The following is a 27,647-nucleotide window of genomic DNA, read 5'->3' on the forward strand; positions in this document are numbered from 1 at the left end:
CGTATATAATGTCTATGAGCTAGAGCGGAGTAGACAGTTTGTGATGCACTTTTGAAACGGTAAGACGTTTAAAAAATCATATTGGATATTATTGTTATTATTACCAGCGTATCTAAACCCATTAACGTGTGCATTAAAGCATGTTCGTGGATTATTATTATTAATGATAATAACATATATTGTATATACGCATACATATGACGGTGTACTGTATAAATATTGTAAATCACTGCAGTTATTGACGACAAATTACCGAAAATCCCAGTTATGTCTCTCGGAATCAATGGATTTGAATTGCCCGCCAATAACTTCCGGGAACTATTTGAGTCTACATGAACCATGTGACGGTCTCTAAACGGCTTTGGTTTCGATGTATGACATACGAGTTCTCTCATACCAAGGACTAATATATGAACTGAAACTTTATATATTATTTGGTAACCCAGCACCTCCTAGTGGTAAAAATCCCTCAGTACAAAGTGGGCGGGTCCGCGTGTCTTTTGACTCCTCCCTCACACAGTGACGGTTATTACGTTGGCATTTAGCAACAGTTGCCTCGAGACCCCGTCGCGCTATAGTGACTGTAGCCGTGGAGACAGTTACTTACCAACGGAGCAACACTAAGCAACAGCAGCAGCAGCAGCAGCAGCATCTCGAAGTACCGACGTGCGAGTTGGAAGAAGAGGGACAAGTTTTTCACGAGAATATAAGGTGACTATGTATTTACAGCATTATTAACGTACTATAGAGGAGAAGTGCTCAGCTAGCTAAAAGGGCGTCGTTTTGGAGAAACTTTTTAATCGTTCACCGCAGCTCCGTTTTTTGTCGGAGGGAAAAAGTCGGTGTAATGTCCGCCTGAAGAGGCTTCCCCTCTCTCTTTCTTTCTCAACCATTTGTGCTGCTGTATGTCAGTTGTTTCAATTTTACAAGCAGTGTTAACGTGGCTCCAGCTTCCAAGTGTCACTTTCCTGTCGTTGCTACGCTGTGTGTGTGTGTGTGTGTGTGTGTGTGTGTGTGTGTGTGTGTGTGTGTGTGTGTGTGTGTGTGTGTGTGTGTGTGTGTGTGTGTGTTTCATGGATGGATGTTCGCAGGCTGCCACTTACCGACATGCTAATGTTGGACGAGCCGCGGCCATGAGTGGAAGTTCATTTGTGAGTTGGAGCGTTTGACAGCAGCTCTGGTGTTTCATAGAACTTTCCATTATCTTTTTTTTTATGTTTAGTCAGGTGGATTTTTTTTTTTTTTTTTTGTACCTGGCATAAGCTAATCCTGATAGCATTGTTGGTTTGGGTGGTCCAACATCGGCTGAACTCGTTCTCTCAGGTTTAAATCGCAGCAGCTCATTATTTTCCCCCCTTGTTTTTCGTCGTTTCAATCTCTGCTTGCCTTTTCCTGTGGTTTTTTCTGCATTTTCATCTAGGCTACTCTCTCTCTTGATCTTATAGATTTATCATAAAACAAATGGGTTGTTTCATGACGCCAGATGCACTGCCGACACACGCACACACACACACACACACACACACACACACACACACACACACACACACACACACACACACACACACACACACACACACACACACACACACACACACACACACAGAGAGAGAGAGAGAGCGAGGAGCCAGATGCAGATCACATCTGGCTTTGACAGAATACAGATGTTTGATCGTCCTAAACAATGCTTTCAAGTTTTGCCGGATTGAAGCTACAGGTTGAATGTCAGCATACTTTGCAGCTAGGTGGTGCTGTAACAGCCTCGCTTTCAGTGTTTATGTTGCATTATATGCATTTTACTGTCAGTAGTGTGATAGAGGTTAACATGTGCTTTATTGTGTATTCTTAGGCTCTGTCTTGCATGGGCACACATGGTGCAAAATAGCTGCACAGTGAATAAATGTATTATTAAGATTCACACTACACAACCATGTTGTACCCTAAGGCACAATCAATGATCAAAACTGGGACATTGCAGGGCTTCTTTGCTAAGTAAATACATGAACTTTAGCATTCTGGTTTTCCTACAGCTGTATCTGTTTTATTCCCAATTTGTAACATACACAAGATCTAAATAGAATTCTATTTAGTTTTCTGTTCCCATTTTTGGCAAGCTTTGTTATAAGCGTGTAATACCATGAACTATAAACTATGCAAGTTTAGTCAGATTGCATCACATTTGTAAAGAAATAGCCCAAAAAAGACCCTAAATCTACTGACATTTCATTTGGTTTTTAAAGAAAGAAATAAAAGAAAGACGCTCCATTTGTGAGAACTCTTTAGAAAAACAAAAAGAATCCAGACGTGACTGTGCAACCCCCACCTCCAATATGAGCAAGACACTGTTATGTTTACATGGCAACTTGATACACAAATCAAATGCATAAGTCGTGGAAAGAGGTTTGAAGAGGGAAAAAGGTGAGGAAACGTACAGTAATTAGAAATTGGAGGTGTTTTTGTTAATTATATGTATATTGATCTTCTCTCACTTAGGTGCTGTTCGCTTGCAGGGGCAGATTAAAGGAAAATGATGGTCAGAGAGAAGCATTTTATGCTAGCAAGGGCAGAACTATTTTACTGAAAAGTAGATTTGTTTGTAGAGTTTGATTTGTTTTGACTCCTCAACATTTCTGGCTCACAGTAAATTTATTTTGTCCATGTTTTAATGACTTGTGGCTTGAAAACCTTTATAGGTGTTGTACATCAGCATTTATTTACCCACATTAGCCACTTTTCAGGCACGTCTCAGGTTGGTTCTGTGGTCTACTGAGGCCATTTTGAGTGTTTAGTGGTCTGCTGTGTGCAATACAGTTGAGCTATCAATAGGACAGTTGCAGCCGTCTGTTAGGATGACCCAGCAGCAACGTTTTCAGTCTTATGTTCTGTGTGCGTGCATGTGTGTGTAGTAGTAGTGGATGTGCTTGCATGTTGCATGCTGTATTTAGCTTATCGAGATGAAGCCTGTGCCTCTGCCCCAGGGATAAGTTCCCAGTGTAATAGGCAGTCACAGATATAGAAATGAACCTGTTCAGGTCAGTGTCATTAGTTCTGCTGCTGCTAACTCATGTCGACTACCATTTACCGCCTGTTGTTGTGAGTAGTGGACTGTGTGACTTTTTGCACATGTTAATGTCTGACGGTTGCTTCATGACTCCAATCAAAGACATAAAATGAATCACAGAGCAAAGCAGGAAAACTTAGGCAGATTGCCTTGCAGGGATTGTTAAGTGGAAATTAATGATATTTCCATTACACTTTTCAGTTTCATAATCTTTGTAATTCATCTGTTTGTCAAGGGATTTTGGGTTTAAGTGATATAAGAGATTGTTGAAAAGAAAAAAAAGGGTTATAAAGTGTCCTCGTCTCCTCGTCATGCCTGTGCCGAGTATTTTAGCTGTAAAGATTTTGGAAATCATTGCAGGCTTACGCTGCTAGGATACTGAGAAACAAATCCTAAACCTCTCCTGGAAAAGTCTGTCAGTGCTGCGCTCACGTGTGGAGGCAACAAGTAGAAACTTGTTGTGAAATGAACTGCTTTTCAGTTTCTCTCCACTTGTCTGTTTGTATTTGTGTGTGTGTGTGTGTGTGTCATCTGTGGCATTCTTTACATTCCACCTGTTAGTATCATAGCTACACCTCTGCTAATTAAATTTCCTGCCACAAACAGCAGACAGGGTGCTGGCATTAGCATCACAATGGCCTAGTGCCCACCCTCTTGAGGACTGTAGCAGACCCCCCATCCACTCTTTACTTCTCCTTCCTTTTGTCAAATGTAAAAGCTGGTTTGGTGGATGTTTATTTGACTAAAAGAAGAAGTTCTGGGTTTGTAATCCTCCAAAGTAAAAAAAAAAAAAAAAAAAAAAATCAGAGCTGAGACAGCCTTTTGTGAGAATTGGCTTAATCAGCAAAGTACCACTGTTGGGTTCCAACTTCCAACTGTTTCTGTTCGGTTGGTTTTAGATTGCTTTTGGAAATCTTTCAACTGCTTTATACCATTTAATGGTCTACATACTTTTAAAAGTGGCACAAACCTGAAATCAACGTTGTCACTATAATAGAGCTTGATTTATAAATTCTAATGTAATAAAGAACAGCCTATTTACTATGAAGTTCTGAGGTTACAGAAACTGATAAGAATTTGTGTAAAGTTTATTATCTGTCTATCTTCTTTATATAAAGCAAGGAACCTCTGTCTGTGTGTGTCTGTTCCTCAAATATCTCTGCGAATCAGGCTCAGATTGACCTGAGACTTTCAACATGGCTGCTGCTTTGTTCAAGGGTGTGCAACGTAACTCAAGATTAGTTGAAAGCTGCGCAGAAGCTTTGCCTAAAGGAATAGCCAATCATATTGTCTCAGATCAGATGTGCTCACTGCTCACTTTACATTTTGTCATGTAAAAATTACTTTAACTATCCGTAACTTACCTTGAATATGTTCAAAACTAGGCAAAGACAAGGAATTAGTTTGAGTTTTGGATATCTTTAAAAAATGCTCTAAGGAATGTTGACTTAGTCTATAGCCAAGTTCTATAATTACCAATTTACATAGTTACTGATGATAATAGTGGTGAAGTTAGACATCAATGACAGCAGATAAATTAATCACTGTTTTTGCTTTTTCCCAATGGCTAAAAAAGCAAAAGGCAATGGTAGTGGTAGTTTAACATTAGTGGAATGGGGTTCAACTCCCTACAGTGTCTTTGCTAAAAGCCAAAATATATGAAAACACAATAGTTATCACTCTACACATTTCACAACAAACCTAAATGTCCCTGACATCCCACCTTCAAACACAACCTCAATTGGCCATCCATGAAAAAGCTACTTAACCTCCCACTTTTCTATAGCAATACAAACTCGCAGTTTGCGAGTGTGTGAGAGAGAGAGACAGAGAAACACTGTGGACGTCATGTAAACATGTGTTGCACTCTTTAAAGCTCACTGGTGAGAAACCCACCTGTTAAAACGAGCGACGGAGAACGCACACTGTACCGTGGTTTTCCTTTCAGCTTCTTATTAGTAAATCAGTTATTTACAAATTCATTCTCTTTACCCAGTGTTTGTTCCTAAACAGCCAAGAAAAACAAGGCAAATCTTCCATTGTAGTAAGTGTGTGTGTAGCAGGGTTGGATACTCTTGAGGCTCACACACATTTGTTTAGTCTGATTGCATCTCCAGTTGTGACAATCCTCAAACTCCTCTTCATTTCCCTTTTCCTCCTTGTGTGTTTTTTTTCTTCAAATCCCCACTTTTCATCACGATAAATGGTGAGGGAAGGGGGTGCATGAGAGTGGTGGTGGGGCAGTGGAAATCGGGAAAGGGTTTGTAGAGGTGGGGTGTTGGGGGAGGAAGTTCCTGGTCTGAAGCAAAGGCGAACACACTATCTCCATGGCAACAGTTTGATCGTTCTCTCTGTTGCTGTCAAACTAGCAGCACACACACACACACACGGACGGACTACTGGACAGGTTGTGCCGATGACCAGAGGTGGGAAGGTGGGGTGGGGTGGGGGGTGATGCACTTGGATCAGAGACATTGGTCAGTTCCTCCTTTTTCTCCCCTTGCCCCCTCCCTAACTGTGCCATCTGCAGACCCCAGGAGCTGCTTTGATTGGATTAGCCATGAATTAATGAGACAGGCTTGAAGAACAGCCTCTGTTGTGGAAATCTCATCATATCTTAATTCACTCTTTGTGTGAGGACGTGTGCCCATGTCATTGAAATCAAAGACATATTTTTATGGTAAACTAAACATTATATGTGTTTAAAAACATAGAGTGTAACCTCTAAATTGGATGATTATGCAACTCTTCCTAGGACCTGTTGCTTTTTGGAGATATTTGTGGTGAGGCAGAGGAACAAGGCTAAACAACATAATAAAATCCTTTAAAAAAAAAAAAAACTATTAGCGTTGATTTGATCTTTCTTTGAGATGGTGAAAAAAAGCACGTACTGTTCAAGCTGTTTCCAAGAAACTTGAGTAGGCCTCTTTCCTGTTCTTATATTGTTTTTGGGTATAAAACCCAACTCAAAGAAAGACATGATTTTTTGTGACTAGAACTTGTATTCCTCCTACCACAAAGAAGTAAGAAAAAACAAGTAATTTGCTTTTTCAGTCCAGGTATTACCATGGTGATATCTGTAGATCTTCTATGGCTGAAGCTCAGGAATATCTCTCTGTCTTCCTTAAAATTAATAGTCTAAGTAGTATTTATTGTTTTAAGTTTGTACTTAGCGTGAGACTGTTGGATCAGGTGGGGGGATGGCATTGTTTGGTTTGGGAAGTATTCTGTTGGTTGCATAGCAACAGGCTCCTGGAAACGGGAGTGGACAGTGTTGCCTGTAGCAACCATTGTTGCTCTGCAAACAATGTGGGCCAGTGCAAACACGAGCCAAGACTGTGGGTTCCTGCTTTTAATTGAACATCTGTATATGTTTTTCTCTGATTGAGCCCCCGTTGAAGTTTGATCACTGACAGATGATTTAATCTAGTCGTCAGCATTAATGTTATCGGCTTTAATATCAATCACTTTTGTCAGGCTTTAAAGCGGTGGAATATGTTTCCTTTTTTTTGTAAAGCTTGTAAAACTGTGGTATTTCTAGGAAGAGTTGAAGTTGCAACAGTGCTCATCTAGGATTACACGAGCGCTTTAGATGAGCATATAATGATTTAAACAAGGTTCACAGACTTGGCACTAAAACAGTTCTATGATTAAAGTTAGGTCTTGGTTGGAAACAGAAAGTCTTGGCCCCTAAAGATTATGGTAGGTCTGCAACAGTTGTGATGAGTCTCCTGGTGCGCTTCCACCTTTGAGTTGCTCAGTGGCTGCTGGAAAATGTGTGTGTGGCTTTTTAACCTTCTTTGAAATAAAAGCAGAAATGCTGTTAAGAATAAGCGTGCACTTTTCTGTCTCCCTTCCATCACAGGATTTGACTCACTTCACTGATCATATTCAAGCTAATGGGTTATTATTGAAAACCTGCGGCCAGTGCTTAAGGTTTTCTTCATACAAGCCAGTCATTAAGAAGACATAAGTGTCCCTCGACTTGTGTCAAATGACAAGTGTCAGAAAAATGATGGGATTGTAACAAGTGTATTTATGGATTCACTCACACTCTGTGTATAAATACCAGGCTTCAGAGACAAGCTTGAACAATGCTGCAGCGTTTTAAATAGTTTTCTCCTGGTTTTTTGCATTACTCTCACAATAATTTCACTGCTTCATTAATGCAACAAGCAAGAGGTGTGAGGGGGCATTTAAATCCCATACGAGTGTTTACACCTTTGTGCTAAGTGTGCTCTGGACTTTCAAATTAATTGAACATGAACTATTAGAAGTGTTAAAGCAAGGCTGAATATCTTTAAGATGGACTAACATTTACTTCCATTGTCAGTTTATTTGTCATGAACATGAAGTGGGTATATTTTGTAATTTAAGGGTAACATAATTATTTTCATTTCAAAGAATGAAAATAATTAGAAAAGTTTGTCTAATAATAACTAACAATCTTCTAGCTTTAAAAAAAAACATTTCAACATTTCTAAGTTATTTTAATTTATCTCTGAAAGACTTAAAGCATTTGTGTATTGATGAACAATAGCGATAATTGTATCGATCCAAAAAAATGTCCAATTTGATTTTTTTAAATCATGTTTTTTTAGAAATAAAACAATTTAATTGCACTAACATATGCATAGCACGTAAACGCCTAGTCACTAAGTGTCAGTGAACCACATCAGACCTTGTTAAACTACCTCACTCCTCAATGCATTTTAGTTTGGAAGTTGATTGTACTTTATTGTCATAAAACAAACTGGGTGCTTTTATAGATGTATGTGGTTACTTTAAAGAAAAAGATTTAAGAACGTAACAGAATCAGAATCTGTTGTAGAAGCAAAAGTTATGTTTTTTTGAAAAATGTAATTTGACCGTTTGATAAACATACCACTTGTTTTTGATATTGGTACTTGAATTACAGTTAGTTACCATTTACTTGATCTTGCAAGTAAAAAAATTGTATCGTCAGATTCATGGCTATGCACACCCCTAGTATGGACACAGGATTCCTGCTTTTTATTTTGAGCTTTTAACATTGAACTCAATTAGGTTAGCCTGGACTGTGTGAGCTTAGCCCACTAGTATCTAATAACTCTAACCTAAAACGTTTCTGCAGTCTAAGAGCTGTTTGTCAGGTCTCTGTCACTAAATTGCAATATTGAGTCATATGACTAATCATGGTGTGTTTAGAGCCAGTTGCGTCTTGCAGCTTTCTGCTGTAATACAACTTGTGAAACACCATGTTCTCGTTTAGCTTCTAGGTTTTTTTTCCCTCCCTTAATCTAAAGAAATCACATCAATCCAAGCCGCCCCTAACTGAGCCATATCTGCCTCTCTTTATTCCAGCCCTCCTCCCTCTCTCCTCTTTGTGGTCACACTCCAAAGTTCCCGTGCTAGAGCTTTTATAAAAGGGGGAAATAGTGGAGTGAACATGGAGGGGTGTGAAGGGTGAGGCGGGGGTGGTTGTCATGGATTCCTCACCATAGCAACCAGCAAACGTTTACAAAGCATTGAGGAATTTCCTCATATCAGCTGGATTATTGGAGCCCTTAGAGATTTGGCCCTTGTTGGAAATAAATGCTGGAGATCATCAGGACTCCAACGAGGATGACGACGCCACCTCCATTTCCAACTTTTTCTCAGTTTTCCTTTTTTTTTTTTTTTGGAGAGAGTTGGGACGTTTCTTTTCTACGCACTCCCCCGGCCCTTGTCGTTCTATTCTTTTCTTGTTCCTTCTCCCACTCTTCCCTCCCCGCCTCTCTCTCTCTTTTAAAAAAGAGCTTTTGTGTCTCTCCATTTTTGTTTTCCTTTGCTGTGCTGTGCTGTGCACATTGTCACCTCTATAAAAGTAGTTAGGAGTTGGACCTCAGGAAGCACTTAACTCTCAACTACAAGTTTTACACTCAAATCTGTTCTGTCAGCAGGACTGTGTGTACATCTGTATTTCCCTGTAGCTCCAAAACAGAAAAGGTTGTCTGTTTTTTTCCTAAACTATAGGTTTACTTAAAACAGTCCCAGTTCTCAAATGCAATCTTTTTCTTTATGTCTCCAAGCATGCAGAGCTCAGAGGGAGGGTCAGACACCACAGCCAATGTGGCGGCGCTACGGACGTCATCATCAGCACAAGCTCCTGTGGTACAGCCTGTCCCAGCCTCCCAGCAGGTATTCCCTTTACCACTCTGCTATAATAACAAGAGAAACACTCTCATAAACAAACCACATCAGTTTTAGTGTGATGGACCAGAATACCACAATATATATCAACAAAGTAACAATGATCCTCTTTTTAGAGCAAATTGAGAAATATTTTTCTTTTTTAGAAATATTTAACACAATATCAAATTTGATAATTCAAACTTTTAACACCAAAGGCTGATAAACAACTTAGTCTAGGGATGTCCCAATATAACTTTTTCATTTCCGATATGATACTGATATTGCAGCCTTTAATATCGACCGATGCCGAAATTGATCCGATATCAGCATGAATCATACATACTTTTTTTTCTCTTTTCTTTATTAAAAAATATATTATTTATTATTAACCAATTGGTAACATATTTTTAAACATTCAACATAATATCTACAGTATTCTACAAGTGAATAAAATAAATAAAAATAATTAATTAATACTTTTTTTTTTAATTCTTTTTTTTTTTTTTAAATCGGAAAATCAGGAAATTTGAATCCGTTATTCGATATTCGTTTTCAGGCTAATATCGGACCGATATCAGATCGGGTCACCTCTAATTTAGTCAAAAGCAAAGTTGTTCTTTGAACTGAGTCGAGTGATTTGCTATATTTAAAGGAAGCAAAAAACAACAACAAAGAAACAACAAAAAAATACTTTTTTCACAATGTCTTTACTGCAGTGCTCAATCAGCAATGGTTATATAACATCATACCTTATGCATTTCATCCCATTATCATAGCTAAGAAGTCCTGCTGAAGTTCCAAACAACCATCAGGTTGAGGAAGAAGGCTGATAAACAGGCTGGTGTAACTATTGCAGTCGGCTGTGTTACTGTTTTTTTTAAGGGAAAATTGTCCAATGAGCTACAGTACTGCAGGCAGATGTTTATTTGCTGATGGCAGAGTTCAGAGGAAATACCCACTGTTTATATCCAAGATGTACAAAAGATCATCTGTGGTGGCACCAAAGATAATCAAATGAGCATCAACTGAACTCCACAGCTTATCTGAATGGTGTTGTGGAATAAGTCACGTTATTACGATTTTTGTGACTTCGACCAAAAGTTTCCATCATCAGGATTAATAAAAGTGGGTGCAACCAAGCACTAGGAGGGTGCACCGTAATAAGTCAAGATATTTTCCAGTGCTGCGGAGAAGGCTGCATATTTACAGTGGTGTCTCTACATGTTCATGCCATTGTAATGTGTCTTATATCCTCACAGAGGGTGCTGGTTCAAGCCACAGGCTCAGCTCAGAAAGGAGGACAAGTACAACAGCTTTCAGTACCCAGGGTCCAACAGGTCCCTCAGCAGGTACACAGTACTGTACATACTGGTACAGAACCATGAAAGGAAATGTGCACCCCAAAGCTTCTAACCATTTCTAGTAAAGCTTTAAATATTTATAACCAGAAGTTAGATGAAAGAAAAAGGTCATTTTTAAAAAGAATTAAGGTAGAATTAGCTGAAATAATAGGCTTTAAAGAGGAAGAGAAACACTACCACAAGTGCTTTTAAGTTTATAGGGGTGTTTTTGTATTACGTTTATGGAGCCCCAAACATTAGAGGATTTAGGCATTTTTGTGGAAAGCCACAATATCAACATCTGCCATTGTTTTGGCAAAACTAACAATAAAACATTAATGCATTCTTACCAAATCAAAAATACATATCCATCTGTCAAAGTGTTTCACTTCCCCTTTAAGTTGTGCATGCATTGTCACATTTGGCCGAAACATTAAAAGTAAAAAAGGTCAATTGTAACCCAACTTTATTGTGGTAAATGCAGAATAAACAGCCTAAATGAGGCATTTAATGAAGAAGCTCTCTCTTGTTTCTTTTGCTTCTCATGGGTGTGCTTAACTTTCTCTCTCTGGCTGAGCCTGAGTTACTGCATGAATACCAGGGGCTTCAAAACATTAACACAACGCAGGTGAATAGAGATCATCTCTGAAAGAGTTAAATCTTAAATCTTGGCTTCCCAGCTGTGACGGTGTTTGACTGCTAGTTTTTAATGCCTGTTTTTATTATGAACTTGCTGCAGCGTTTCTCGAACCTTGAACCAAATCCTGTCTGTGAAACATGAAGGTGCTTAACCTGGCTGTGTCTTTTATTTTTTACACTCAGAAAATCACTGGCCATCAATTGCATGATGACTGTGGACATGGCCTGTTGTTGTTCCGTTAAATTTAAATTTAAATTCTAATGAATACATTTTTACTTTTATCAGCTTTGCTCACGTCCGTATTTTATTGCAGTGTTCATGATCCTCTTCCTTCCTCACAGCATTCCTCCCAACATTATAACACAGTGTGCATGTATACAGTATAAATGTATACATGCATACAACAAATAAAAAAAATGAAAAGCATACTTGTTTTTCATTCAAAGATTCTCCATTAGTATGACAAAAACATTGTTAGAGCCCGATATGTAACAACGACAAAATGTAACAAGATCCAAATTGAATTTTTTTTTAAAAAAACCTTAAATGTAATAACTTGTCATAAATGTACCAAGATGCTGAACCCAAAACGGAAATGTTTTAGCCCAAAATGTAACAAGTTATTACATTATGGGACACACAAAATATGTTTACCCTAATAGTGTCATCATTTTATTAGAAGCGTGAGTTAATTATTTATGGATTTAAGGGTTTATTGCTTCAATGTAGAGAGTAGTATCATACACAAATGTGTATGTGTAAATGTGTGTGTGTGATTTGTGTATGTATATCTATGAACCTAGACATTTTTGGTAACTTTTTATTTTTTTTTAAAGGCAAAAAGTTTTCACGTTTTGGGCTCAGCATCTTGTTACATTATTGACCAATTGTAACATTTTGGGTTTTATTTCAAAAACTTATAACGATTTGTTTCTTGTTATATTTCGGGTCGTTGTTACATATCAGGCTCTAACAGGCATCAATAAAGAAACTATTTTATATTTATCATTGTCCTGTTGTTTCCTTTTAGGTTCAGCAGGTCCAACATGTCTACCCATCCCAGGTTCAGTATGTAGGAGAAGGTGGAGACGCTGTTTATCCCAATGGAACAATGTAAGTATCTTCATGTGTGTAACTTGTGTGTACATGTCAGTTTTTTTATGATATCAGAGATGTCGAGGAACTTTGCCCTTGTGCCATTATAATAAAAAACACCTTTTTCTAGAGAGCATAGAATAATATTAGCATCTGTATCTTAGATTTACTTTATTTTGGACAGTCTGAGAACGGTAATAATCTCTCCTCAGCCGCACGGCTTACTCCTACAATCCTGAGGCTCAGTTGTACGGGCAGAGCAGTGGAGGAACCTATTTTGACTCTCAGCCCGGTGGAACTCATGTCACCACGGTGGTGTCCTCAGCCAGTGGAGGCGTGCCCCCTCACAGCATGGTTGGGATCGCCATGGACGTGGGCAGCAGCCACATCATCTCCAGTGGCAGCACCTATCTGATCCACGGAGGAAGTATGGAGGGAGGCCGCAACCACATATCGCACTCGTCACGCTCCTCCTCAGCAATGGTGAGCAACAGTTCCTCTATTACACCGCTGCATGTTACACACAAGTTAAAAAGCATCATATAATGAATAAACCTTAGGAATTACTTCATGTTACAAACTAGCCTCAACCCTTTTTACAAGTTTGGCCAAAAATCTTTGAAATGTACTTATTGATATATCTGTCGAAGGACTCCCACCTAAAAGTCCTTCTATTCTCAGGGTTTGTGTGTCTTCAACAATCTGTGATTACTTGCTAATTTCAGCCATCAGAGTGTCATCTGTGCACTGTTTAAGGGAGAGTAAAGGTTCCTTAGGAGAGGTCTTCTTCTCTGCTTTATTGTCAACTACCAAACAGCAGAGTTGGAACTGTTGACCCCTGCAGTCAGAGTATTTTAGTCTGTTTTTATTCTCTTTTGATAAACAAGTGAGGGTTACATTGAAGTCTTTCTCTTCTCCTGGTTTTTTAGAGCAACCAAAAGCAGCACAAGTTGTAATTTTGACCGAAAAAGCTGCTAAATGATCTAAAAAGTAGATGGAAAGCTTCACTCCAATAGAAAACAATGGGATGTTTACAGGCAGTGGGGCCGTGTGACATCATCAGTCACGTGATTTCAAGATGGTGAAACGCAGGCTCTTAAACTGTAAAGTAGTCCATTTTTTAAAAGTTAATTAAATGAATATGGTGCACACTAATGTGTTTTATTGGGCATAGATATTCTAATAAGTACATTTAAAAGACTTTAGGCCACATTTGTAAAAACAGTGGAGTATCCCTTTAAATGCGTGTTTCCAGGAAGCTGCAGCTTGAGTGAGGACCTCCTTGCTTTGCAAAGAGCAGTGTAGCCTGTAGAATCCGGACTCTAGCTTAAATAATTCAGCGCTGCCTCATTTCAGAGAGTTTCACAGGCACTTGAGCGGCCTATGAAACAAAGTAACCCCTGGGGCTCATTACCATTTGGCCAGGAGCCCTCAGGACCCTTCTTAAAGCCTGGAACGCCGCCTGCTTCATTTTACTCGTCTTTTGCCTCCAGTTTGGCAACACATGTCTTTTCTCTGGCTGACTTGATTTTTTTTCTTCTCCAGCTCAACAATAGTTTGGTCGTTCCCTCTGCCAGTTGGACCTATATTTGTAGTTGTGCTATGAAAAAAAGGCAGACCTTGGTTACAGCTTGCGTTACCGTGTTTGATAACTTTGGGGAGTCGTGGTGATAGATTGTCTCAAACCTGGATGTGACCTATGCTTCTGTTTGTGGATCTTATTTACATGTATTAAGGTGTCTGACCATGACTCTCACTGAGCAGCTTAACCCCATGAGTCCCTTGATTTGCATGCTTTTGTCGGCCAATAATGGATCGGGCTGTGACCCTGACTGATTTGAATGGATATGCAGAAATCTGGCTGCTCGCTAACAGTCTTATTTCCTTTATCTCCTTTCTTTTTATTTTCTTTTTTGTGTGTCATGTACCCCTGCTTCTTCTTTCTGGTCCCTTCTCCTTTTCTCGTTCTCTCACTCTCGCCTCGTCCCCCCCTTCTCTGTCTCTGTCCTCTCTTTTGCATGCTTCTTCCTTTAGCTTGAAATGGCGATTGAAAACCTCCAAAAGTCTGATGGAATTGCAAGTCACAAAAGCAGCCTGCTCAACAGCCATGTAAGTCAACCAGAGCCTCTCAAAAAAAAAGACAAAAAAAAACGGAGAGAAAACGTTGCTGAGGCTGTAGCCTGTAGCGTGTCTGCATTGCTACGCCTGCTGCTAGCTTCCTCTCTCTGAACAGTCCCACTGACATTCATATTGGCTTTTTTATGTTTGATAACTTCATTCAAACTTTCATTTGCTTTTTGTCTTTCCCTCCAAAAAGCGGGCTGTGTTTATCCTGCATGTTCTTTCAGCTAAAATTATTGGCACAAAACCTTCATAAATGTGACCTTTTTGCTTTCGTCTTGTCACTCAAATCAAACTTCAATTAATGGTTGGTATTCTGTTATTTTTTTACCTAATCATAGGCTGTGTTCGAAATCACATACTAACGTACTATACACTACACGCTCAATGAGTATATACTGTCTACTAGGGGTGGGAACCTCTGGGTACCTCACGATACGATACGCGATACAAAGCTCACGATAACGATTATCTCACGATATGACAATACTGCGATTATCGATATTGGTCAGAAATCAATCTACGATAATCTATGACATAACAAGAAAAAAAAGATTAAGTGAAAAAATTATTTTTTTATTTTATATCTCTGAAAGACAATAAAGTAAAAAAAGTATCCTATGAACAGTGACACTATTTTAGTGCAACATTTCTGTAAATAAGTGTCATCATACCAATGTAAACAAATAAGTATCTCCAATAGTGCTTTCTGTAAACAAAAAATAGGGTCTTTCTTACCAGTGACACCATTATAGTGCAATATTCCAGTAAACAATGTATTGGTTCCTTCAACAAACAGTGACAAAATTTCTGTGAAGACCTACCTGCACATTTTAGTGAAAAAGCAGAAAAGGTTTTGAAAAAAAAAAAGAAATCGATACTTAGCGGGAGCATCGAGATATTGTCACACTCCTACTGTCTACTATATACTATAAGTATGGTTAGGAGGATTAGGATGATGATCATTCCTACTGAAGTATAGTTTACCAAGATACATTTCAAACCTACAACAACAAAAACCAGACGTACATTGAGGTTAAATATCTCTGTTAATTCTCGACCTTCGAAAGTTCTAAAAGCATTTTAAGCGAGAAAGTGACCACGTAGAACATCATCATGTGGGCATTTGATCCATAAAACTCGTGGAAAACACATTTCATTCCCACATTTTGGAAATTTTTGAAGACCCTCCATTGTGTTACTGACAAAGCTTCTGTTTAACTTCAAAACAAGAGCCCTACTTACAAAAGCATTAAAAACTAATGGAAGATGAGATTCTTTTATTTTGAAAAGGGGATGTTTGACTTTTAGCTTGAAGCTGGTCCCAGGAGGATTTTACGTTCCGCTCGCTTTGCATCATGGGGCGGTTATGACAATGTCCCGATATAGTGATACATCCCGGTATTTCTCGCATACATAATCTTTCCATACTATCGAACGTGAACACACTTTATACTCATTTTGACATTTTAGACTTAGTATGAGAAGTACGTTAATATGCGATTTCGAACACAGCCATAGTATGTATTTCAACAGTAACAGTTTTATGACGTGACTTTTCTTTCCCACTTGTGTTTTACTTAATTCTATTGACGGTGCTTTGACAAAAGCTCTGTCAGTAAATAAAGCACTTATCTCCATAACAGAAGAGCCAGTGTGATCTCTCAGAAGTTTACTTGTTTCAGTTGTTTTGTGTCATCGGTCTCTTACTATGCACAGTTTGTCCAGTGGAAAGTCTGAGAATTGTGCAAACATTTTCTTTCTTTGTGTATATTTAGCTCCAGTGGCTGCTGGACAACTACGAGACGGCGGAGGGCGTGAGCCTACCTCGATGCTCCCTGTATAACCATTACCTTCGCCACTGTCAGGAGCAGAAGCTAGATCCAGTCAACGCTGCGTCCTTTGGCAAACTCATCCGCTCAGTCTTCATGGGCCTGAGGACTCGTCGGCTGGGCACGAGGTAGAAGTCAGAGGGAGAGGCGGCAGATGGTGATAACAGTAATCACGTAGCCATTATGGATGTGACGAGTATGATGCTTATAGACACTGGAGACTAGCTGATGGAAAAGGATAATGATAGTGATTACACTGATGACAAAGCTTCTCCTCACTGGTTTTTGGCCTTTCTCTCGCTGCGTCCACCAGAGGCAACTCTAAATATCATTACTATGGCATCCGAGTGAAGCCAGACTCGCCTCTCAACCGACTACAGGAGGATACACAGTACATGGCCATGAGGCAGCAGCCCGTCCAACAGAAACAGAGGTTGGCATGCTCTCCCTATTCTTCCTTTCACACTAATCTTAGTCCTTTTTCTGTGAGGTTTCTGTAGTTTCTTTTATCCAAGAGCACTGAACAGTTCATCGTAGAGCTATAGCACACAGAATCCCTCTTTCCATCCATCTTATTCACATTATGTCACTGTGGTCACCGTTTTGTTGTCTTCGTGGCCCATATGGGAACTCTGGTAACGGTTTTGGTAAATGTTGTGAAAATATGATGTACATCAGTGTTCAAACTAAGATCCTGTTTACACAACAACGTTTTGCTTTGTTACCGTTTTGGTTTCCAAAAAGTTCCACATTTACACGGCAACATTTTCAAAACAGTCTCTGTTTACATGGGACCACGCGAAGCATACAAAACAATGTAGTATACATGCCAGGCCAATAGATGGTGATGTAGTTTTGGAATGAACCAAAATAAGCACATGCACAGAGACAATTCCTCTGAACACAAGTGAGAGTAGAACTTAAATCGGACCTACAAAGTTAGACCCGGCCTGGCTCATAGCTGTCAAAATACGGCCAGAACCTGAATGAAGCCGAACTCTCTTTAAGCCGGAAAACATTGCTGCCCGACTCCATTACATCCGTGTGCTTTATTTACTAGTTGCTTGTTCTACATCCAATTATAAACATGACAAGTAGCTTCATGTGCCGCTACAAGCGACGTACAACTCAGCAACCTGCTCTCTACATATGTGACACACACACTTCCACAAACAAGTCCTTGTTAAAAATATTCATTAAGTTAAGGCCGACCCCAGGTTTGGGCAAATAGCTCTCAGTAGGAGTGCAGCTCTAGGAGTGCAGCTCTGTGATTGTGGTCAGAGTCTGGGGCAGGCATGAAATACGTTTCCACTGATCCAAGTGACCGTGAAGTAAATCAACAATTTGTTGGAGAAAATCAGTTAAATTCCAAAGAGTGATGCACACGAACAGTGTGTCTATGTGGCAGTGCGCATGCCTGTGACACATAAAGTGTTGTTTCCCAGAGACAGAGAGGGAAGTGTTTTCAAAGACTTCCACTCTGGAGGCCGTTTTTTTTTTTAAAAGTTACGTTTCCAAGCATCAAAACGCCATTGCTGTGTAAATGAACCGCCGAAATGCAACAAAACTTTGTTTTCACTTGAAAACATTCTCGTGTAAACAGGGCCGTAGTCTTACATGTTATAATAAAGCACACAGTCACTCCCCTGATCCACTGCAGGACGTCTGTGCTTGTGCACATTTCACTGCTATTTTCCTTCCCCTGACCACTTGTCGTGCTCACAGGTTCAAACCTCTGCAGAAGGTGGACAGCATGTCAGACAGCCTCTGTGGGAGCTCTCAGCACTGTAACAGCACTCCAGAGCAGTCGGTAGCTGCTCAGAGTCAACACCATCAGCAGTACATCGGTAAGGCCTCGACTGATGATGAACACCATCAATCAACACAGTCATGGATATTTATTATCAATATCTTTAGGACACAGGCTGCGATAGAGCAGCATATATTGCAGCTGTAATCAAAGTTGATGCAGACATTCCTATTAATGATTTTGTTGATATACCCAAAATTATTATTTGAACATATTACAGATTAAAGTGATCAACTCACATCATTTTTCTCTATTTCATATTAATGTGTTTTCATGCAGATATGGCTCACAGTCTGCCTACTTTCCCATCTCCTGACTTGGGCAGTCAGCCTCTGCCTGAGCGAATCAACATGTCCGATATTAAAAAGCTGCAGACACTGTACAGGGACCACTGTGAGGTAGGTCACACTAAAGCACTACTTCGCTATACTTTATACAAAGAAGAAGTGTATGCTATGTGTTATTTGCTCCAAAACGTGTAGATGTGATTATTTGTCATGACACACATTGATCTTAAAGCTGCAGTTTGTAAGATTATTTTTTGTTTCATTTGTTCAAAATTCAAAATGGAGGTTCCCCTGACTAGGTGTGCGGCAGACTGTGAGCGATCTGCTTTAAGTCAGCGCAGTCCGCCCCGAGTCAGAGAGAGATGGTGATATCAGACAGAATAAATAGTTTATTAAAAATGATCTAAGGTGAAAATAACAGACCCAGTTCATCTGCAGTGTGGAGTGTGTCTGCTCTGATTGGCTGCAGCTCGGCTGCTTGTGTTTCATTGTAGTCGAAATGGGAAGTTGCATTGAATGTTTATAATTGTACATGGAAGAGTAATAAGTCTTGAGTAAAGCTTCTTAATTTTACTGAGCAGTTGTAAAACATGTGGGACCACAAAGGCATCTGTATGAAATAAAAGGTTTGTCAAAATGTACAATTATCTTAAAAATAAAATAACACCAAATAATTCAAATTCAAATAATTCTCAGGCTGTAAGTATAGCTAAATGTATGAACTCTAAATCTGAGAAAATAACCAGCATTCATTGCTGTTTTGGCGCGGTGCATTACTTTTAATCCGATTAGTCGGCTGTAATGTGATACATTTGATTGTTGTCTGGTCAGTTGATTTTTTGTAGTTTGTTGATAATTTTAAAACCAAAAAATAATAATTTACTCAGTAACAGTTGGGTGTAGTAAGTTATTGAATTACTTTACTTCTTTTAAAACGTACTTAAGTACAAGTAAAATTACTGATTTAGAAAAAATATACATAAAAGCAACTCAATTACAGGAATGTGAGTACTTGTGATCCATTACTGTCACCTGTAGTTAAGGGTCTGAACTTTGGGAGCCTTTCACTCACTGACTTTTCTACTTCAAGAATCTGGTTTTTCTTTTTTTTAAAACTGCAGCATTCCACAGGTGTCTGCTCCATTGCCTGAGTTTAGCCTCAAAAAGCTTACATTATCATAACATGTTGGGGGGGAAATGTTTATCATTTTATGATATTTCATAGGTGTTAGAGCAATAACCTGAGGAAGAAAAAATGTCAGAATGAGCTTTAAAACAAGGCTTTACAGGCAGGAGAGGCCGTGATTAAAGCAGCAAAGCTCTGGCTTTATCATATTATCCCTGCCCTCCCCTTGTCCAGCCTCACCACACTCCCTTTGTTCCAGCCGTCTTTTCATCTCCGTGCAGCTTTCAAGACATGCCAATTAACCTTTCAGCGCGCTGGGTGGACATCTTGGTGTCTTTGTGGTGGCCTCCCCTTGTGCCTTTGTGTGGCCTTGTCTGTGGACGGGCACATGGGCTCCTTGTCTTTGTCTGTCGCCGCATTTCTGTCACTCTTACAGCTCTCAATGCCTCTGTCTGTTAAATGTTTATTCATCTCCCCCCTTCACCTTAATATAGCCAACAGAGACCTGTTGAAACATTAGCCAAGGCTTAAACTGGCAGCTTCTATTATTAGTTACTATTACTATTATTAGTTACTGTTATTTAAAGTTACTGCACACAAAAAAGGAAACAAGTTGGATTGGAAAACGGAAAAAGTTCTGTACTGTGCAACTTTAGTGTTGCTGTTGGAGCTGTAAATGGATTAGGCTCTACTGTGGGGCATGTAATTAATAACGTCATGGTAACGGATAAATAAGCAGTCATCAACAGGGCCATTAAATTAATATCCCAGTACTAATGACTAAGTTTGATAAAGCATTCAGTGTAAAAAATAGCAAAACAAATGAAATAGAGGATGGAGGGGTTTATGTTTTTTCCTCCGAGGCCCAAAGAAACCAAAGATCTGTGAAGGTAAGGCGTTCTTCTTCAGAGTGGATGGGGAATTCTTCTTTTTTTGTTTTGGAGTCCTATGTTTGACCTGTTGCTGGGGGCAACTGTAAACATGGTTGCCATGGCGATGGCTGGAGAGAAAGCAAAAACATATCATGTGATTGAAGTCTACACGGGCTGTGAAACAGGATCCAGTGGTAAACGCGCGTACTGCCAGATAAAGAGAGGGAGAGAGATGGATCTGTGGGCTTAGGGTGGATCGTAGAGACGCACCACCAAAGAAGAAAAACAAAGATAAAGAATTTAGTCCTCTGCTCTCAGATCAATCCCATGTGGCTTTAATGTGAATCTCCTTCTAGAAGCTTTCAGATCAACTCACCACGGTGTCCTTTGTGCTGGGTATCTTGTAAGCACTGAAACGTGCTTTCAAAGAAGAAGCTCATGCATATGAACAGGAAAGAGGAAGTCATGTGGGTTACATCAGGTCACTAAGAGTAGACAGATGTTTAGTGAAATAAGCAGGAGAAGCTGATGTTGAAGCATTGTCTGACAGGACCAGGAGCGGGCCACAGACCATAGCCTGCCTGCCTGTGCCTCGCTGCACAAACTTTGTTGTGTGTCTGGTTGTCATGGCTACGCTCTGTATGTTTTCACCCCTCCCCCTTTCTCTCTGCTCCCCTCCTGCAGGCCACTCTTGATGTGGTGATGAACCTCCAGTTCCACTTTATTGAGAAGCTCTGGCAGACCTTCTGGTGTTCAACAGCACCATCTAGTGATGGAGACACGACTATCCCCAGCAGGTAGAGCACACATACGGAGGCTGGACAGGCCTTAGGTAACGTGTCAAACTCATGGCCCGGGGACCAAATCTGACCCTTGTAGCATCCAATTCGGCCCGCAGAAGAAAGTAATTCCAAGAAGAAATTACACCTTCAGAGGGAGTAAGCTTCTAAGGCACTCGTGTCAAACACATGGCCTGGAGGCCAAATCCGGCCCTTTGGAGCATCCAATTCAACCCACATTGTGTAAATAAAACTGAACACTCCTGGTGCTTATATCGCATGAATGCAGTCATTTTTTATGTTAAACTGTTGAGAAAAAAATAAAATTCGGACAAAATCCTTCAATTTTCCTCAAATTATTACATAATATTTCCTTTAATTAAATAGAAATTGGGGTAACAAGTTATATACATATAGGCTGACATCACGCTGTCATTAGCATGAGTAAGGTGTCATGAAGGCTGTCATTAAGTGCCGTTCGTTACCCCAACCACTAGATCCCTCCACCTATCCCAAAAATGCCAACATAGCTCCAAAAGTGTCATAATTTAGCAAACGACAGCCTTCATGACACCTTATTCATGCTAATGACAGGCGTCATGTCATAATAATGACAGCATAATGTCAGCCTTATGTATAAAACTTCAAGTAAAATGTTAATGAAATTAGTCACAAAATCTTGGAAATTTAAAGTGAAGATCCTGTTGGGACTCATATCTGTCACTTATTTCTTGGATATGGTCATTTTTTTTTTCTTTTACATATTTTGTATTTTATGTATACATAGAAGTGTAAACTAGGACACAATGTTGAAATTACTTGTTTTCCTGCCTATAATCTGTGGCCCACTTTAGATCAAACTGCTTCATATTTGGCCCCTGGACTGAAAAGAGTTTGACATCCCTGCCTTAGCTGGTAAAAACAGCCCAGGGTTGATGAACACTGAGTGAAGAGTCTGATGCATCATTTGTGTGTGTGTGTGTGTGTAGTGAGGATGACCCAGAGGGTTTAATCCCCGCGGAGAAGCTGGTGTCTCTGTGTAAATATGAGCCGCTCAGACTGTGGATCAGGAGCTGTGATCACATCCTGTACCAGGCTTTGGTGGAGATCCTGATCCCTGACGTGCTGCGTCCTGTTCCCAGTCAGTAACACACCTTTGACTCTTTTTACACTAAAAGACTCCAGTCTCTAGACGAGTCTTTAATAATCCTCTAATGAAGGCTCTCTGACACGCACCGTGAGTTTTACATTAACACACAGGGATTCTCCGCAGGCACGCTCACTCAGGCCATCCGTAACTTCGCTAAGAGTCTAGAGGGATGGCTGACCAACGCCATGACCAACTTTCCTCAAGAGATCGTTCAGTCCAAGGTAACACACTGTTGTGTTGATAGTGTGTGAATGATGTAGAGCAACAAAGTGTTTCTGCTTCAAATCACAATATCAAGACATAAATGTTCCTTTAGACTGTGTGTGCGCGCGTGTTCAAGCAGGGATAAATGTAACACTCAAAAAAGGATTGACATTAAGTCGTTTTTGAAGTGGAGATTTAAAAACTCTAATCTCTCATATATTTAACATTTCCCTCTGTCAGCACCTTTGAGTCTGATCCTTGATGCTTTAAACCATGTTTAATTTCACATTCTTAAGACCCTATTATGACGACTGAGCTTGTAGTTTTTTTTTTTTATTTCTGAGGGTGTGTCCATATCCAGCCTGGTTTTCCTAACATGCAGAGAATCAACAGTGAGATCTGATTTCTAATTAATATGGAATAAATAATGTTTAACAAGTAAAAAAAACAAACATTTTTGGTGCTGAGTTGCTGAGTGCAACAAAGCCTCTGCTTCCCTGATCCATCCTGTCCACTCGTTCACATTCTCTGTAACTGATCAAATATGACAGCTGATCAGATGTTCCCTGTCACATTTCTAGTTTGTTGGGTTGATGTATATACAGTAGATTAGGGGTGTAAGGATACTCAACCAACGATTGGATTCCTGATTACAAAAACAACAAAACTCAAATCAATAACTTAACTCCTTTCAATTTGAATACATATAGATCATATTTTGGTGGAAGAAAAATCCAGACTCGTCAAAAATCCAGATTCTTATTTTAATTGTCAAGATTTTTTGTAAACTAATATTTTCTTCTTCTATCGTCTTACAAACCGTTTGAACTCATAAAACCAGAATAAAATCCACATTACTTTATTTATCACCAAGTTAAATATATTTTCATATTTCAGAAATATAAAATAAAAATAAAAGTTTTCAAATAAATACAGTGGAAAACCTTGTGTGCGTGCGCAGTATGGGCTTAATTTGGATCGGACGTTGCGTGGTAAATCAGGTGATGTGTTTCGATTACCGCGAGAAAGACGCACAAATGGATGCTGACTCACCGCTGTATGCGTGCACACAGATGTGAATAGTGTCAGGTTGAACGGGTTCGGGATATGTTCTGTCTGGTCTTGAGTGTGCGGCTTGTGGGACAATTTTAATTTCCTTATTTGTATCGATTTTTAGCCGATTTAGGATATATCCTTACATCCCTAATATGGATGTGTTTGGTGTGTGACGTTTATTCCATGTAACGATGATGTAACGTGTGCTGCAGGTGGCAGTGGTCAGTGCCTTCGCTCAGACGTTGAGACGTTACACCAGTCTGAATCATCTGGCCCAGGCAGCACGAGCCGTCCTACAGAACACCTCCCAGATCAACCAGATGCTCTCAGACCTCAACAGGGTGGACTTCGCCAATGTCCAGGTAGGGGGCGTGTCGTCCAGCTGGTGCGGGTTTGTGTTTGATGGTGTTGTATTAACTGGTGGATGATGTTTGGCGAACAGGAGCAGGCGTCGTGGGTGTGCCAGTGTGACGAGAGCGTGGTGCAGCGCCTGGAGCAAGACTTTAAGGTGACGCTGCAGCAGCAGAGCTCTCTGGACCAGTGGGCCACATGGCTGGATAACGTGGTCACTCAGGTCCTCAAACCTCACCAGGGCAGCCCCAGCTTCCCTAAAGCAGCACGACAGTTTCTGCTCAAATGGTCCTTCTACAGGCACGAGGAGACACACACACGCTCAACCCTTTTCACTAAAAACACGCAAACTAGATCCTGATCAACTTCCTGTTTTCTTCTGCAGCTCGATGGTGATCAGAGACCTGACTCTACGCAGCGCCGCCAGCTTTGGCTCCTTCCACCTGATCCGTCTGCTGTATGATGAGTACATGTTCTACCTGGTGGAGCACCGCGTGGCTCAGGCCACTGGAGAAACTCCCATTGCAGTGATGGGAGAGGTAAGAAGGACAACCACCAGAAGCTGCTCCAGAGGATTTAAAACAGGGCCGTCAAACTCCTTTTAGTTCATGAGCCAAATACGGAGCAGTTTATCTTAAGTGGGCCACAAATGTTTGGCGGGAAAATTAGTAATTGAATCATTGTTGTGCTCTAGTTTGCACTTTCACGTATCAATAATTATAAAATATGTACGGCGCTGATAATATCAAAGCAATAGGTGACAGATATAATCCCAGTAGGATCTTCACTTTCAATTTATTTCAATTTTGTAACCCATTTTTATGTAATTTGTGGACATTTAGTGGAATACTTGAAGAAAATTGCAGGATTTTGGAAAAATTGAGAGTTCTTTTAATAATTTGAGAATAAAAATGACTGCCATCATGTGATATAAGCATAGGGGTAAATGTAAGCCCTGCTAATATTGTGGAGTTTATTTTGGAGATATCTACAACTGAATGAGTTGGTAATTTACACAATGATTTACTTGTTGCTGCAGGCCAAATTGGATGCTCTAAAGGGCAGTGTTTGGCCCCCGGGCCTTGAGTTTGACACCTGTGATTAAAAAGAACAGGGTTGATCAACGCTTTCTAAACTCTTTGTTTTGCAGTTCAGTGATCTGGGTTCCATGATGCCGTCGTTCATGGAAAAAGGTAAAAAGCTTTGATCAGCATATTTGTCTCTGACTCAGAACTGTAGAAACAAATAGTGTGAAGTCAGTTAGAAATCACTGCTAATATAACGTGTCATGTACAAAACACACTCAACATGTTTTTAATAATTCATCATCCGGAGGGATTTACTCCTAATCTTTTGTCTCTTAACTTCTTTACATCCACTTCATGTGCTTTTCTATTCCAGGAGTCATGAGTGCAGATACACAAATTACTTCAGACCAGGGTTGGGGTCAATTATAATTGTGATCACGTAATTGGTAATTAATTACAATTATGGCATAATTATAATGGTAATAGTAATTGAAAAAAATCTGTTGCCGTTGTAATCATAATGAACTTGTAATGGAGTTCAGATAATTGACTTATTAATTGTAATTGTCATGAACATCCTATAAAAAATGTCAATTATAACTGAATTAAACGCAAAACTGGGGAACCGTGTTATGGTTCTATGGCTTACACATAGGACTACGTAGATAATTATTAAAATATGAAGTATATCAAATTAAGTTTACCTGTTAGTTCTCTTGAAGATCTTTTTACTATTTAAAAATTATACAGATACAAAAAAATATGAATACCAATATTTTCATTAATTAAGAAGCTTAACGGGATATCCAAGAGATGAGAAAATAATTACATCATATTTTTTGTGTATTTTACAGTTGATAGTTCGAAACTGACCCGTTGTCAATGCTAACAGAAAGCTAACACAAAAGGTTTTATGGGGGTTTCTATTAAAGGTTTAGTAATTGTGATTAATTCTATAATTGAACTTTAGTAATTGAGAATGTAATTGTGCAATTCATTTCCAGGGGAAAATAATAATTTTGATTGTAATTGGAAAAAAATACGTAATTGTAATTGAACATAGATAAATGAAGACGTAATTTCAAAATTGATCCCAACCCTGGTTCAGAGATTCTCATTACATTTAGTTTCCAATGGAAAAGTTTTCCTTTTTCTTTCCGTGGTGAAAAGAAAAAGCTTCTGTTTTTTTCAGACGCGTCTTTCTCCGATGAGATGAGCGACCTTGGCAGCGACCTTGACACGCCCCGAGGCGCGTCCGAGCCGGCGGTGAAGAGAGAGAGGATTGAAATAAGCCACCCTCTGCAGGAGATGTGAACACAATAAGGCACGTTTCTGGCCAAACTGGGAGTCGTGTGTGTGTGTGTGTGTGTGTGTGTGTGTGTGTGTGTGTGTGTGTGTGTACATAAGTGATCAAAGTGTAGCAACCTCAGTCCTCACGTTCACACTTCTGTCATTGGTTTCCCTCACACAGAGCCTTTAAATGGATCCTCCACGGTTTTATACTAATGTGACATTTGTAAAAACAGTGAAGGATCACTGCTCTGCTCTGTTCCTCTTCTGTTTTTTGTTCCCACTGTGAATAAATTTGTTCAGTATCTTTTCATAGGATGTATAACTGTAAGTGGTGGTGTGTGCGCGCGCGCGCGTTGGTGCGTGCTTGAGACATTTTTTTTTCTCCTCCTCCTTTCCTGATTTTCTAACTAGTCGTATCATTCTATCGTGTCATTGAGTGCCTTAGACTGCTTAACTTTAAAAACCACCACTACTACAGATGTCTATTCATCCCTCAGCTGTGCCTCTACTGCAGTACGAATGTATCGTCCTCCAACCTCAAAAAATTCAGAGCACCTTTGGTGTGTGTGTGTGTGTGAGAGAGAGAGAGGAGATGATGTGACGCTGACCCAAAGGAGCCACACTCAGTCCATCACAGTCGCTTCGTTTACCTCACTAGATTTCTACGCTGTGCACTGATTGGATGGAAGAATTTGTAGCTCCTTTATGTATATAACTGTCCCCCAATGACTCAGCATTTCAGTTCAAGTCGCCAAATAAGAAAATCAGTTGAAGCATTTTAGCCAAAAAAAGTAATCAAGTAAATTAAAACCTCTTAAAAACGTAGATTACTCTTCGTTCAAAGTCTTACATGTTATTTTAATTCTAATCCAGCAGCATAATATTAATAATCTGTGTTTAATCCAGTGTTGTATCAGAAGAAAAAGGCGTTTCTGGCTCGGTTTGTTGGGTGTTTCTTCTTCTCTGTTCCCTGCAGTGCTGCTGCTGCCCCTCACACAACAAACAGGAGAATCGTTCTATTTATATATAATAAAAAAAGACCAGTTTAGAGTTTGAGTTTTGTGTGGAAAATACTCTGCTTGGTGTACCTTCCCTCTGGGTTTTTCTTTTTGATTTTTCTGGTAACAATGAAAAGTCATTTAAAAGTTATTTAAGGCTCTGTTTTGTAACTTGTGCCTGTCGCAGTAATTTGCCTTCAAAAGTGCTTTTGGGGGAAAAGAAATTGTTTTTTGATGTGTACTTTGTAATGTTTTTTGTAATTTATTTTAGATTTTTTGGCGGAAGATTATTTTTATGGAACTAAGATCTTAAACGAGTATACTGAACCCTTATTTTTGTGTAATTTTTAAACCTGTTCTTGACAACATTTTAACAAACCCAAGGACAGATGCTGGTCTGTAATGAACTACATAGTTGAGCTGTATTTTGTACTTTGTCACAACGTGTAAT

The 27,647-nt window shown here is 39.6% G+C and overlaps 1 protein-coding gene across 6 annotated transcripts; it reads left to right on the forward strand.

The window, feature by feature from the left end:
- The first annotated feature begins 26 nt into the window (after positions 1-26).
- On the forward strand, positions 27-27,626 carry rfx2 (regulatory factor X, 2 (influences HLA class II expression)). 6 transcript variants are annotated; one of them, XM_028445608.1, is made up of 19 exons: positions 27-59; positions 9,112-9,220; positions 10,474-10,563; positions 12,225-12,307; positions 12,502-12,772; positions 14,324-14,398; positions 16,189-16,370; positions 16,556-16,675; positions 17,968-18,089; positions 18,332-18,450; positions 21,022-21,134; positions 22,106-22,257; positions 22,390-22,487; positions 23,739-23,888; positions 23,969-24,177; positions 24,263-24,416; positions 25,028-25,070; positions 26,098-26,255; positions 26,290-27,626. In XM_028445608.1, exons 2-18 carry the CDS (start codon positions 9,113-9,115, stop codon positions 26,217-26,219), a joined length of 2,211 nt encoding a protein of 736 aa, XP_028301409.1. In that variant the 5' UTR covers positions 27-59; position 9,112; the 3' UTR covers positions 26,220-26,255; positions 26,290-27,626. The 6 variants fall into 6 exon arrangements, with proteins under 6 accessions (XP_028301409.1, XP_028301412.1, XP_028301407.1 ...); XM_028445606.1 differs by lacking the exon at positions 27-59 and adding an exon at positions 500-711; XM_028445607.1 differs by lacking the exon at positions 27-59 and adding an exon at positions 500-711 and having other exon boundaries at positions 26,098-26,229; positions 26,377-27,626.
- The last annotated feature ends 21 nt before the right edge of the window (positions 27,627-27,647 follow it).

Source organism: Gouania willdenowi, chromosome 4 (assembly GCF_900634775.1).
Source record: "Gouania willdenowi chromosome 4, fGouWil2.1, whole genome shotgun sequence".
Classification (NCBI taxonomy): Eukaryota; Metazoa; Chordata; class Actinopteri; order Blenniiformes; family Gobiesocidae; genus Gouania; species Gouania willdenowi.